The following is a 12,740-nucleotide window of genomic DNA, read 5'->3' on the forward strand; positions in this document are numbered from 1 at the left end:
CCTCCCAGCTCTGTCGATCATAGTCAGGATTTTTGTACGTTTCAATGAGATCACCTCTTGTTTCCCCAAAGTCCACAGGGCACTCATCTGGTTTGCTTAACTTCACCCCATAACACAAACCCACGTACCAGAAACCAATCACTGCACTCCCTGTCACAAGTACATCCTTCCTTGGGGAAGGGGACCAGACCTGTACACAATATTCCAGATGAGTTATGGAGAGAGGTTGAGCAGGTCGGGACTTTTCTCATTGGAATGAGGGGTGACCTTATAGAGGTGTATAAAATCATGAGGGGCCTAGATAGGGTGAATGCACACAGTCTTTTTCCCAGGGCTGGGGAATCAAGAACTATTGGCATATATAAAAGGTGAGGAGAGAGAGATTTAATAGGAACCCGAGGGGGTAACATTTTCACCCAGGGAGTGGTGAGTATATGGAACGAGCTGCCAGAGGAAGTGGTTGAGGCAGGTACATTAACAACATTTAAAAGGTACTTGGACAAGTACACGGATAGGAAAGGTTTAGAGGGATATGGGCCAAATGTGGGAAAATGGGATTAGTTTAGATGGGAATCTTTGTCGACATGGACCATTTGGGCTGAAGGGCCTGTTTCCGTGCTGTATGTCTCTGTGGTATCACCAGTCCCAATGTAATTGGAGCAAGATGTCTTTACCCTAGTACTCAAATCCCAGAGTCATACAGCATAGAAACAGGCCCTTTGGCCCATCAAGCATCCATTTTAAACTCCCCACATTCTCATCAATTCCTCCCAGATTTTACCACTCACCTACACACCAGGGACAATTAACCCACCGACCCACACATCTCTGGGATGTGGGAAGAAACCGGAGCACCCGGGGAAAATCCACACGGTCACGAGGAGAGCATGCAAACTCCACACAGACAGTGCCAGAGGTCAGGATCAAACCTGAGTCAGTGGAGCTGTGATGTAGCAGCTCTACGAGCCACACCACTGTCACCCCGATAAAGGCCAATCGGGTCCCAGTTAAATGGGGAACGAAGGGGGGGGGGGGTCCAAGTAAATGGGAAACTGGGGAAACATCCCAATAAATGGCGAATTAGGGAAGAGTTCCAGTAGGGAGCTGATGGAGAGTTAAATGGGGAATTAGGGGAGGGCAGGGCAGTAAAATGGGGGATTAGCGGATGGCATTGGTAAATGGCAGGACCCTGACAGGTAAATGCAGACAGGTGTGAGGTGATGCACTTTGGGAGGACAAACCAGGGTAGGGCTTACACAGTGAATGGTAGGGCACTGAGGTGTGCGGTAGAATAAAGGGACCTGGGAATACAGTTCGATAATTCCTTGAAATCAAAACAACCCTTTTCCTTTTTATATGCCTGTAAACATTCTTACAATCTGTTTCTCACTAGCCTGGTATTCTGTGTTACCTCTCATCAACATCTTGGTTCTTGTTTGCTAAATTCTGGAACTTTCTCAATTCTTAGGCTGACTGCTTTTTTTTGGAATAGTTATTCACCTTTTCCTTTGATCTAATATTACCTTTAACTTCTTCATAACCACAGCTGGATCACTTTTCCTGTCATTATTTTTGCCTTAAGGGGACAAATAAACTTGACTTAATTCTTTAACTCTTAGTCATTACTGTTTTATTGCCATACATCTTAATGCAGATTCCCAATGTAATGCATCCCACTCAGACCTCCTGACTTCATAAGTTTGCTTTATTTAGATTTAAGATCCTGGTCTCAGGTTAAACTAAATCACTTGTGGTCTATAAAAAAGTTTGTCATGTTATGATCACTCTTCCCCATAGGCCAGGTAACTACTAGCTCATCAGTATGACCCTTTCTCATTGCACAATATTCAATCTAAAATACCCTGTTACTCACTGTTTTCCCAACATACTGACTCTCTCTTACACACTCCCGTGAATTGTCTCTCCACATAATTACTGGATTGCCCTGTTGCTAAGTTCTAGTCGCCCCATTACAGGAAGGATGTGGAGGCTTTGGAGAGGGTGCAGAAGAGGTTCACCAGGATGCTTCCTGGATTAGAGAGCATGTGCTATAAGGAGAGGTTGGACAAACTGGGGTTTTCTCCCCTTGAAGGCTGAAGGGTGTCTAAGAGACCTACATTAACTTTATTAATCTTTTCCTTTTTATATAACCTGTACAAGTTCTTGCAATCTGTTTCTCATGAGCCTTGCACTGTGCGTTCCCTCTCTTATCAATTTCTTTGTCCTTGTTTGTTGAATTCTTTTCATATACTCTATATATTCCTTTTCCCTTTTCATAGGTAGATTAAAGTCCCCTTTGTTACGTTCACCTCTAATTCCCTGATTTATTCTCCACATTACCACAACTATAGACAACTCCCACCAGTGTTTTATTGTTGTTTCTTAGCTCCACTCAAGCCCTTTGTATTTGATAGTCAGAGCCAAGTCTTTCTTCCTCTCCTTCCTTTATCCCAGTTTATTAATAGCCAGACCACTTGCTTTTCCATTTTGTAAAATTCTATTCAAAATTCCATTGTCTATTCTAAAAGATAAGTATCCCAAAAAATTTAGTTCCCAACTGTGAACTAAATATTTCCCAAACTTTGCAACCACATCTCAGCAACGGCTGATAGATCACAGCCATTTACTTCAATCCGTGCCACTAATTGGATGTGAATGCCCAAGACTTATAAAATAGAACATTACAGCACAGTACAGGCCCTTCGGCCCACGATGTTGCACTGACATTTTATCCTGCTCTAAGATCTATCTAACCCTTCCTTCCCACATAGCCCCCCATTTCTCTATCATTCATGTGACTATCTAAGAGTTTCTTAAATGTCCCGAATGTATCTGCCCCCACAACCTCTGCCGGCAGTGCGTTCCACACACCCACCACTCTCTGTGTAAAAAAACTTACCCCTGACATCCCTCTTACACCTTCCCCCAATCACCTTAAAATTATGCCCCTTTGTGTTAGCCATTTTCACCCTGGGAAAAAGTCTCTGACTGTCCACTCGATCTATGCCTCTTATCATCTTGTACACCTCTATCAAGTCACCTCTCATCCTCCTCCTCTCCAAAGAGAAAAGCCCTAGCTCACTCAACCTATCCTCAGAAGTAAGTTTGCGGATGACACAAAATTAGGAGTTGCTATTGATAGTGAATAAGGTTATCATAGATTACAGGAGGATCTTGATCACTTGGGATTCAAATCTTGATCAGTTAGGGAAGTGGGCCGAGGAGTGGCAAATGGATTTCAATGCAGAGAAGTGTGAGGTGATGCATTTTGGAAAGTTAAACTAGTGTAGAATTTATATTGTGAACAGTAGAGCACTAGGGAGTAAAATGGAACAGAGGGACCTAGGAGTACAAGTGCAGAGTTTGTTGAAAGCAGTGTCACAGTAGACAGGATGGTGAAAAAGGTGTTTAGCACGCTGGCCTTCATTAGTCAGGGCACTGAGTACAGGAATGGGGACATTATGTTGCAATTGTATAAGTCATTGGTGAGGCTGCACTTGGAGCACTGTGTACAGTTTCGGTCACCCTGTTATTGGAAAGACGTGGTTAAACTGGAAAGAGCACAGAGAAGATTTACAAGGATGTTGCCAGGACTCGAGGGTCTGAGTTACAGGGAGATGTTGGCCAGGCTATGCTTTTATTCCTTGGAACGTAGGAGAATGAGGGGTGACCTTATTTGAAGTGTTTAAAGTTATGAGAGGCACAGATAAGGTGGACGGTGACAGTCTTTTCCCCAGGGTAAGGGAGTCCAAAACTAGGGAGCATAGGTTTAGGGCGAGAGGGGAAAAGAGTTAAAAGGGACCTGAGGGGTAACTTTTTCATGCAGAGGGTGGTGAGTATGTGGAACGAGCTGCCAGAGGAAGTGGGTGAGGCAGGTACAACAGTGTCATTTAAGAAGCACTTGGATAGGTACATGGAGGGGCAGGGCCTGGAGGGATATGGGATGAACACAGGAAATTGGGACTAGCTGGATGGGCACCGTGGTCGGCATGGACTGATTGGGCTGAAGGGCCTGTATCCGTGTTGTATTGCTGTATGACACTGACACACCTACCTTGTTACAAATGCTGTGTGCATTCAGATAAAGAGCCATCAGTTATACCTGTTTACCATTTTCCCTGCTCTGACAAGTTGTACGTGTATCTTTATGCTTGCATACTTAGTCTCTTCCTGACAGAGTCCGGTTATCATCAGCCAATTCGTTTTCTTGCGATAGAACGGTGTCCTTCTCTTCAGCTTTCAGCAGATCATCATCACCATTCCCCTCCTCCCAAGAACTAGTTTAAAGCCTTAGTTACAGACTGACACCAATCCCAGCCTGATTCAAGTGAGGTCCAACCGCAAGGAACATCTCCATTTCCCCCACCCCAGTCTTTGAACCACACATGAGATGCAGAGATAGCTTACTAACTTCAGACAGCAAAGAAGTGCATTTAAAAAAAGACAGATGCGAGAATTATGAAATGAAAACAAAATGTTGAAAATACTCATCAGGTCAGTCAGCATCTGTGGAGAGATGAAATATTAATTCTGTTTCTCCCTCCACGGATGTTGCACGATCTGAGTACTTCCAACATTCCATAAGATGTGGAAACAGAATTAGGCCATTCTGCCCATTGAGTCTGCTCCAACATTCAATCACGGCTCATTGTTTTTTTCCAACCCCATTCTCCTGCCTTCTCCCCGTAACCCTTAACCCCCTTACCAATCAAGAACCTATCAATCTCTGCCTTAAATACGCCCAATGACTTGGCCTCCACAGCCCTCTGTGGCAACGAATTCCACAGATTCACCACCCTCTGGCTGAAGAAATTCCTCCCCATCTCAGTTCTAAAGGGATGTCTTTTTATTCTGAGGCTGTGCCCTTGGATCCTGGACTCACCTACTGATGGAAACATCTTCTCCATGAGACTGTGGGAGAATAGTTTCAACTGGGGATGAGGGGTAGAATATGGGGGGAATTGATGGGAAAGTGGAGAGAAGGTTTACTAGGATGTTGCCTGGATTAGAGGGCATGTGCTATCAGGAGAGGATGGACAAACTTGGGCTCTTTTCTCTGCAGCGGTGGAGGCTGAGGGGTGATCTGTTGGAAGTGTATAAAATTATGAGAGGCATAGATAGGGTGGACAAGCAATATCTTTTTCCCATTATTGAGCGATCCATTTAAGGTGAAGGGGGTAGGTTCAGAACAGATGTGAGAGGTACATTTTTTACTGAGAGGATGGTGGATGCCTGGAATATGTTGCCTGATAGGGTGGTGGAGGCAGATTCATTGGGGGCTCTTAAGAGGGGCTTGGATGGGCACATGAATGAGAGGAAAATGGAGGGTTATGGGCATTCTGTAGGTAGGAGGGATTAACTATGTCGGCACAACATTGTGGGCCGAAGGGCCTGTTCTGTGCTGTACTGTTCTATGTTCTTAATAAAAAAAAGGATTTAATGTGGGATTGGTGTAATGGGTGGTTGATGCCTGGCATGGACTGTATGGGGCTCATACCTGTGGGAAGGGTCAAGTAGTAGAGGTAGAGACAGCCATGAGGGACAGAGGACCATGGTGATGAGGGACAGGGAGACAGCTGAGAGAGTGCTTACGGAGAAAACAAACATCTCCGTGCAGTAATATCAGTGGGACAGTGAGGGGGACGGAGGAGGGATTGGGACACAGCACAATGTAGCGGAAGCAGGATAGAAGGAAGGAAAAGGCTGAGGAAATCCACTGGGAACCTGTCACTGAGGGACATGCAAAGGCAGACGAGTTCCCAGCTCCCAATGGCCTGACCACAAGGATCTTCAGGAGTTAGCTATAAGGAGAGGTTGGACAAAGTTGGGTTGTTTTCTCTGGAGCATCAGAGGCTGAGAGGAGACCTGATAGAAGTTTATAAAATTATGAGAGGTATAGATAGGGTAGACAGCCAGAGTCTTTTTCCCAGGTTGGAAATGTCCAATACGAGATGGTATAGGTTTAAGTCGAGAGAGGGAGATTTATGGAGATTTATGAGGCATGTTTGTTTGCACAGAGTGTGTTGAGTGCTTAGAACATGCTTCCTGACATGCTTCCTGAGGAATAGCTGGAAACAGATACGATAGAGGCATTTAACGAACATTTAGACAGACACGTAAACAGGCAGGGAAGGGGGGGATATGGACCATGTGCAGGCAGATGGGATTACTTTAAATTGGCATCACGGTTGGCACAGACATCGTGGGCTGAAGGGCCTGCCCTGTGTTCTATGTTCTAGAGTGGTTTCAGAGACAGTGGAGCCAATGTTTGCAGATTTTCAAAGCTCACTGAGTTCCAGGCAGGTATCAGTGGATGTTAAAACCACAAATGTGACTCCGTTGTTCAAAAAGGCAGGAACAGAAAAAACAGATCACTACAGGTTTGTAACATCTGTTGTGGGCAAGGTACTGTAAGAAATAGCTGGTCATTTGAAGCATGTAATCAAACCAAGTCAATGTGTTTTTACATAGAACAGTCCAGCACTGGACAGGCCATTCCACCCACAATGTTGTGCTAACCTTGATCCCAATTTATACTAAATGTCCTCCTCCTGTGTATCATCCACATCCCTCCAGTCCCTTCATATTCATGTGTCTATCTAAAAGCCTCTTAAACTCCACCAAGCCACCAGTTTCCACCTCTACCTCATTCCAGGCACCCACCGCTCTGTGTAAAAGAAGTTGCCCCTCCCTTTGCCTTTAAACCTCCCCACTCTAAACTTAAAAGCACATCCTCTGGTGTTTGACATTTCTACCCTGGGGGAAAAGATTCTGACTGTCTACCCTATCTCTGCCTCTCATAAATTTTAAAAAACTTTTTCTCCCCTCATCTCCTGACGCTCTAGGGAGAACAATCTAAGTTTGTCCAACCTTTCCTTATAGCTCATACTCTCTAATCCAGGCAGCGTCCTGGTGAACCTCTCCTGCACCCCCTCCAAAGCCTCCACAGCCGACCAGAACTGTACACAATACTACAGATATGGCCTAACCAAAGATTTATACAGCTGCAACATGACTTCCAGACTCCCAGTCCCCTGACTGATGAAGGCAAGCATGCTATACACCACCCTTTATGAAAGGGAAATCCTGTGTGACAAATTTACTAGTTCTTTGAGGATGTAACAAGCAGAGTCAATAGAGGAGAACCTCGAGATGTAGTGTGTTTGGATTTCTATAAGACATTTGACAAGATGCCATTTAAAAGGATGGTACAAAAGAGAAGAGGTTGCATTGGGGGAGTGTGCTGGCATGGATTGTAGATTGGTTATCACGTAGAGAGTCAGAATAAACGAGTCTTATTTTAGGTTGGAAGGATGTAACCAGTGGAGTATCCCAGGATCAGTTCTTGGCCCTCAATTATCCACAAATTTATTAACGACCTTGAAGAGGAAGCACAGTGTCAAGTTTGCCGATGGTGCGAAAATAGGTGGGAGGGCACATTGAGATATTAGAACTCTGCAACAGGATACAGATAGGTGGAGTGAGTGGGCAAAGACTTGGCAAACGGAGATAACGTGGGAAACTGTGAGGTTACGCACTTGGGTAAGAGGAATCTGAAGGCAGATATTATCTAAATGGAGAAATACCGCAAAGGAATCTCAATGTTCTTGGGCACAACTTGCATGATGTCAGCAGGCAGGTGTAGCAAGTGGTCAAGAAGGCAAATGACACGTTGGCCTTTACTGCAAGAGGGCTGGAGTTTAAAACAGAAAAGTATTGTTACAATTGTCCAGGGCGTGGGAAGGCCAAACCATGCACAGTTTAGGTCTCCTTATTTAGGAAAAATATAATCAAGCACTGGAGGCGGTGAAATTTAATGTATCAGGTCTCCCCTCAGCCTCCAACGCTCCAAAGAAAACAATCACTAGGCTAATTTCTGAGATGGGGGGGATTGTCCTATCAAGAGAGGCTGAAGAAGTTAGATCCATATTCTTTCGGGTTTAGAAGAACAAAGGTGACTTCAGTGAAACATGCAAGATGCTAAGGGAGGTGACAGGTAGATGTTTCAATGATGGGGAAGTCTCGAACGAGAGAACATCGTTACAAGATTGGGGGTGAGTGGCCATTTAAAACTGAGGGTGGTGAATCTCTGGAGTTCTCTACCCCAGAGGTTAGATCACTGGAGGTATTTAAGGTACAGGGAAAGATTGAACAGGTTAGGACTTTATTCCTTGGAATGCAGAAGAATGAGGGGAGATTTGATAGAGGTTTACAAAATTATGAGGGGTATAGACAGAGTAAATGCAAGTAGGCTCTTTTCACCTAGATTAGGAGAGATAAGTATGAAAGGACATGGCTTTAGGGTGAAAGGGGAAAGGTTTAGGGGGAACTTCTTCACTCAGAGAGTGGTGGGAGCGTGGAACGAGCTGCCATCTGACGTGGTAAATGCGGGCTCATTCTTAAGTTTGAAGAATAAATTGGATAGATACGTGGACGGGAGAGGTCTGGAGGGTTAGGGACTGGGTGCAGGTCAATGAAACTAGCGAAATAAAGTTTCAGCACAGATTATAAGGGCCGAATGGCCTGTTTTCTGTGCTGTAGTGTTCTATGGTTCTATGGTTCTACATACAAAGATCAGGGAACTGAGGTTTTGGGGAACTGGCACAGAAGAGGAGCTGAGGTCTGGGGCAGAGCAGCCAAGATCATTGAGCAGTGGGGCAGGTTTGAGGGGCCGAGTGGCCTACTCCAACAGTTACTTTCTTGTGCACAGTGTTTGGGAGGCTGTGGGTGGGTGAGATACAGTGTGTGGGAGGGGCAGGTTTTGGTATGTTAGGAGACGGGGTATAAGTTATGGGTGTGTGGTACAGGGAACGGGGGTGGGGAGGAAGGTGGGGTACAGTGGGCTAGGAGGGGTCCCAGCCTTTGTCATGATGCAGACACCAGTGTAAGCGGACACCCACACTCTTCTACACCCCTCCCACACTGATGCAGCCCAGCTGTGCTCACAACTTATGCACCCACCTACCACTCCTCCCCCTCCCTCCTACCCCACAGACAGGGGCACCAACCAGGCAAGAAGCTGGGTGCAGAGGGCACACAACGACCCTCACACCGACCCTCACAACGACCCTCACAACGACCCTCACACTGACCCAGCTCAAGCACACTGACCCCCGTAAACTGACCTCCCTACACATTGACCCCTGCCCCACACACTGACGACCTCCACTGACCCCTGACCCCAGTCTCTGACACCTGAACCCAAATCCTAAACCCTAGACCCCTGACACCAAACCCCAGACTCCAATCCTTGACCCCTGACACCAAACTGCTGACCCTTCACCCCTGACACCACACTCCACATTCCTGACCCCAGACCCTTGACCCTAAACCCTGGACCCCTGACACCAAACCCCAGACTCCAACCCTTGACCCCTGACACCAAACTGCTGACCCTTCACCCCTGACACCACACTCCACATTCCTTGACCCTAAACCCTGGACCCCTGACACCAATTCCCAGACCCTTGACCCCTGACAGCGGACCCCAGATTCCTGAGCCCAGACCCTTGACCCTGACCCTAAACCCTTGATACCCCGACGCCAAAACCCTATTTGACCCCTGACACTGGACCGCAGACTCTCTGACCCCAGACGCTTGACCCTGAATCCTGATCCTGTACCCTGAACCGCTAACACCGCACCCCAGACTCCACACAAGCCCTGATTTGTGACCTCAGCCCCCGAACCTCTGACCTCCACCCCCCCGCCCTCTGTCTCCTGCCCCGTTAACCCTTCGAGCACTGTTCCCGCACATGGCTCCAATTAACCCCTGCAGCACCAGCAATAGGTTGTGTTTCCCTGCACTCACCCTGACTGATTGAGGGCAGGGACAGGGGGGGTGGGCTGGGACCCCACCAGATTCCAGTTGTCTTACCATCTAGTTTGACAGGAATCTTTGGGGGAAGTTTGCAAACCCTGATTCCCAGTTCCAGGATCACAGGGAGGGGGCAGGAACAGTGTCCAGGACAGTTGTAGAGTGGGGCATCAAACAGGGGCATCTTCCCTACCACCCCTGATTCTGGGGGGGGGGGGGTTATCAATTAACGACCCCCTCTCTCCCCTGAATCTACCCCCTCCCATCTCCTGAACACACACAGGGGTGGAGCTTACAGGCAACCTAACTCAGGAACAGGGCAACTCAAAACCCGAGAAGGACGCCACTCGGCCCGTTGAGCGCGGGCTAGCTCGTCTGCTAGCGGCGGCCACTGCTACCCCCCCCCCCCCCCCCCGCTCCCCAGCAGAGGGACGGGCTGAGCGCTAAGTAGGGACGGTACATCTACACCACACACACAAGACCCTGGTGTAATGAGCATGCACACACACACACCAGTGGTGCACAGGCAGAGTGTGCACTCCCTCCCCAAACGTCTCCCGGACCAGAAGACTCACCCCGGGCTGACAGCTTCTTCGTGTTAATGATCTTCGCTGCATATTCCTGCCCCGTTAAAGTCTTCACGCAGCGCTTGACAATTGAGAAGGCTCCTCTGAAATCAGCAACGTTTTACAATTTCAGTTTCACGCCAGCACACACACACAACACACACACACAACACACACACACACAACACACACACACAGAGTCAAACTTAAATTGTACAAAGGTTGGGGCAAGAGTTTGCTCGCCAATTTCAAAGGGGTGCATACTGAACTGCTTACTTTCCCAATTCTTCATACATCTGATATTCCTCACTGAATCGGGTGGACGTTATCGTGGCCATGCTGACTGCTTCTCTCTGTGTGTGTGTCTCTCTCTCTCTCTGCTGTGCAAGGCTCTCTTCTGCTCGCAGAGGTGGGTTTGACTGACAGTTCCTTTACACGGGAAAAGCCCGACTACACCCGAGCTGCGCGAAGCTCACTAGCTGCTGGTTATTTTTCAACCTTCCCCCAGCTTCATTCCCCTCCCCTCCCCTCCCTTTCGCCGACCTGTTTCCAAGACAACAACATCGAGGCATTAACATGCCATCCTTGAACACTGACTGCACTCTTGCACACTCGCTTGGAAGACGGGGGAATTGGAGGGCTTGAGTTGAGTCGAGATTTTATCCCTCACAGAAGATGTTGCAGCAATCCTGTCACTAAGCTGGAGGGGAGTTCAGCAAAGATTCCCCAGGATGTTGCCTGGACTGGAGGGCTTGCGTTATCAGGAGAGACTGGACAGGCTGGGGCTGTTTTCCCTGGAGCAAAGGAGACCTTATAGAGGGTTATAAAATCATGAGGGGCAGAGATAGGGTGGATGGTCACAGAATTTTTCCCCAGGGGAGTCCAAAACTAGAGGGCACAGGTTTAAAGTGAAGGGGGGGGGGTGGTTGGAGAGGGAAAGATTTAAAGGGGACTTGAGGGGCAAGTTTTTCACACAGAGGGTGGTGGGTATGTGGAACGAGCTGCCAGAGGAAGTGGTGGAGGCGGGGACAGTTACAATGTTTGAAAGACACTTGGACAGGTGCACCGATAGGAAAGCTTGAGAGGGATATGGGCCAAATGCAGGGAAATGAGACTAGCTCAGGTAGACATCTTGGTCGGCACAGATTTATTGGGCGAAAGGGCCTGTTTTTTTTATTATAAACACTTATTAACTAAAAGCACTACAAAAGGACAACCGGTGTCAATACGAGACAACTAATACAGAAGAAAGCAAACTAAGCAGCTACATAACTACAGCAGAATAACGCAAACTAAACACCCGCTAAACGCACCACACAACACTTCAGAGAAGAATCGCATTCTCACCGTCCACGACACGCGTGGGGCCCACCGAGCACAGAACCCAACCAGGGTGCCCGCAGAGACTGCGTGCTCCCTCTCCAAGGACACCCGTGCGCGGACTAAGCCAGGAAGACGGGCAGGCAGGCGGACTGGCCGGAACCCTTGGCCGCCCGTCGCCGCGTCCCGTGGATGGCCAGCTTGGCCAGGCCCAGCAGAAGACCCACCAGGAGATCCTCCGCGCGCCCCGCCCCACGCACTGCCGGGTGACTGTAGATCAGCAGCGTCAGGCTGAAGTGCAGCCAGAACTTGAGCAGCAGCCCCTTCAAATACGCGAGGAGGGGCTGCAACCTCTCGCACTCCTCGTGCACGCGGTACACTGTCTCCTCCCGGCTGCAGAAGTGACAGGCAGCTGGGGTGTCGGTGAACTGGCTCAGGAAACGGTTGCACGGCACAGCCCGGTGCAGTACCCTCCACCCCCAGGTGCCCGACGTACAGGGGGAGGACTCCAGCATAGAGAGACCTCCACCGGGGACTCCCCTCGCCACCTGATGGCAAGACAGACCACCACGGCGTGTCTGACCAGCAGACCAGAGCCAGGAAGTGAAAGGTGTTCAGGAGCAGCCCATACAAGAAACGCCTCGGTGCCTCGTGGAATGGCACCGCCGGCACCGAAGGGCCTGTTTCTATGCCCTATCAGTCTATGACTCTTCCTCAAAGGACAGTCCAAATATTTTTAAGGCAGAGGTAAATCGAGTGACAAGGGGTAGATGGGGATATGGAACTGAATTGGAATTGGTTTATTATTGTCACATGTACCAAGGTACAGTGAAAAACTTGTCTTGCAAACCGATCATACAGATCAATTCGTTACTCAGTGCATTGAGGTAGTACAAGGGAAAACAATAACAGAATGCAGAATAAAGTGTTGCAGTTACAGAGAAAGTGCAGTGCAGGCAGACAATAAGGTGCAAGGCCATAATGAGGTAGATTGTGAGGTCAAGAGTCCATCTTATCATACTAGGGAACCGTTCAAT

General features: G+C 48.1%; 1 protein-coding gene across 1 annotated transcript in view; it reads right to left on the reverse strand.

Annotated features, from left to right (window-relative positions):
* LOC127569302 (calcium/calmodulin-dependent protein kinase type II subunit alpha) overlaps window positions 1–10,853 on the reverse strand; it is a 197,166-nt gene extending 186,313 nt beyond the window's left edge. Inside the window, exons 1-2 of the mRNA XM_052013818.1 lie at window positions 10,660–10,853; window positions 10,393–10,487 (exon numbers count right to left, since the gene is read on the reverse strand). Of these exons, the coding sequence (XP_051869778.1) occupies window positions 10,393–10,487; window positions 10,660–10,721 (157 nt within the window). The 5' untranslated portion in view covers window positions 10,722–10,853. The remainder of the gene's footprint in view (window positions 1–10,392; window positions 10,488–10,659) is intronic.
* Between the last annotated feature and the right edge of the window lie 1,887 nt (window positions 10,854–12,740).

The sequence above is a fragment of the Pristis pectinata genome, chromosome 4, assembly GCF_009764475.1.
Source record: "Pristis pectinata isolate sPriPec2 chromosome 4, sPriPec2.1.pri, whole genome shotgun sequence".
Classification (NCBI taxonomy): Eukaryota; Metazoa; Chordata; class Chondrichthyes; order Rhinopristiformes; family Pristidae; genus Pristis; species Pristis pectinata.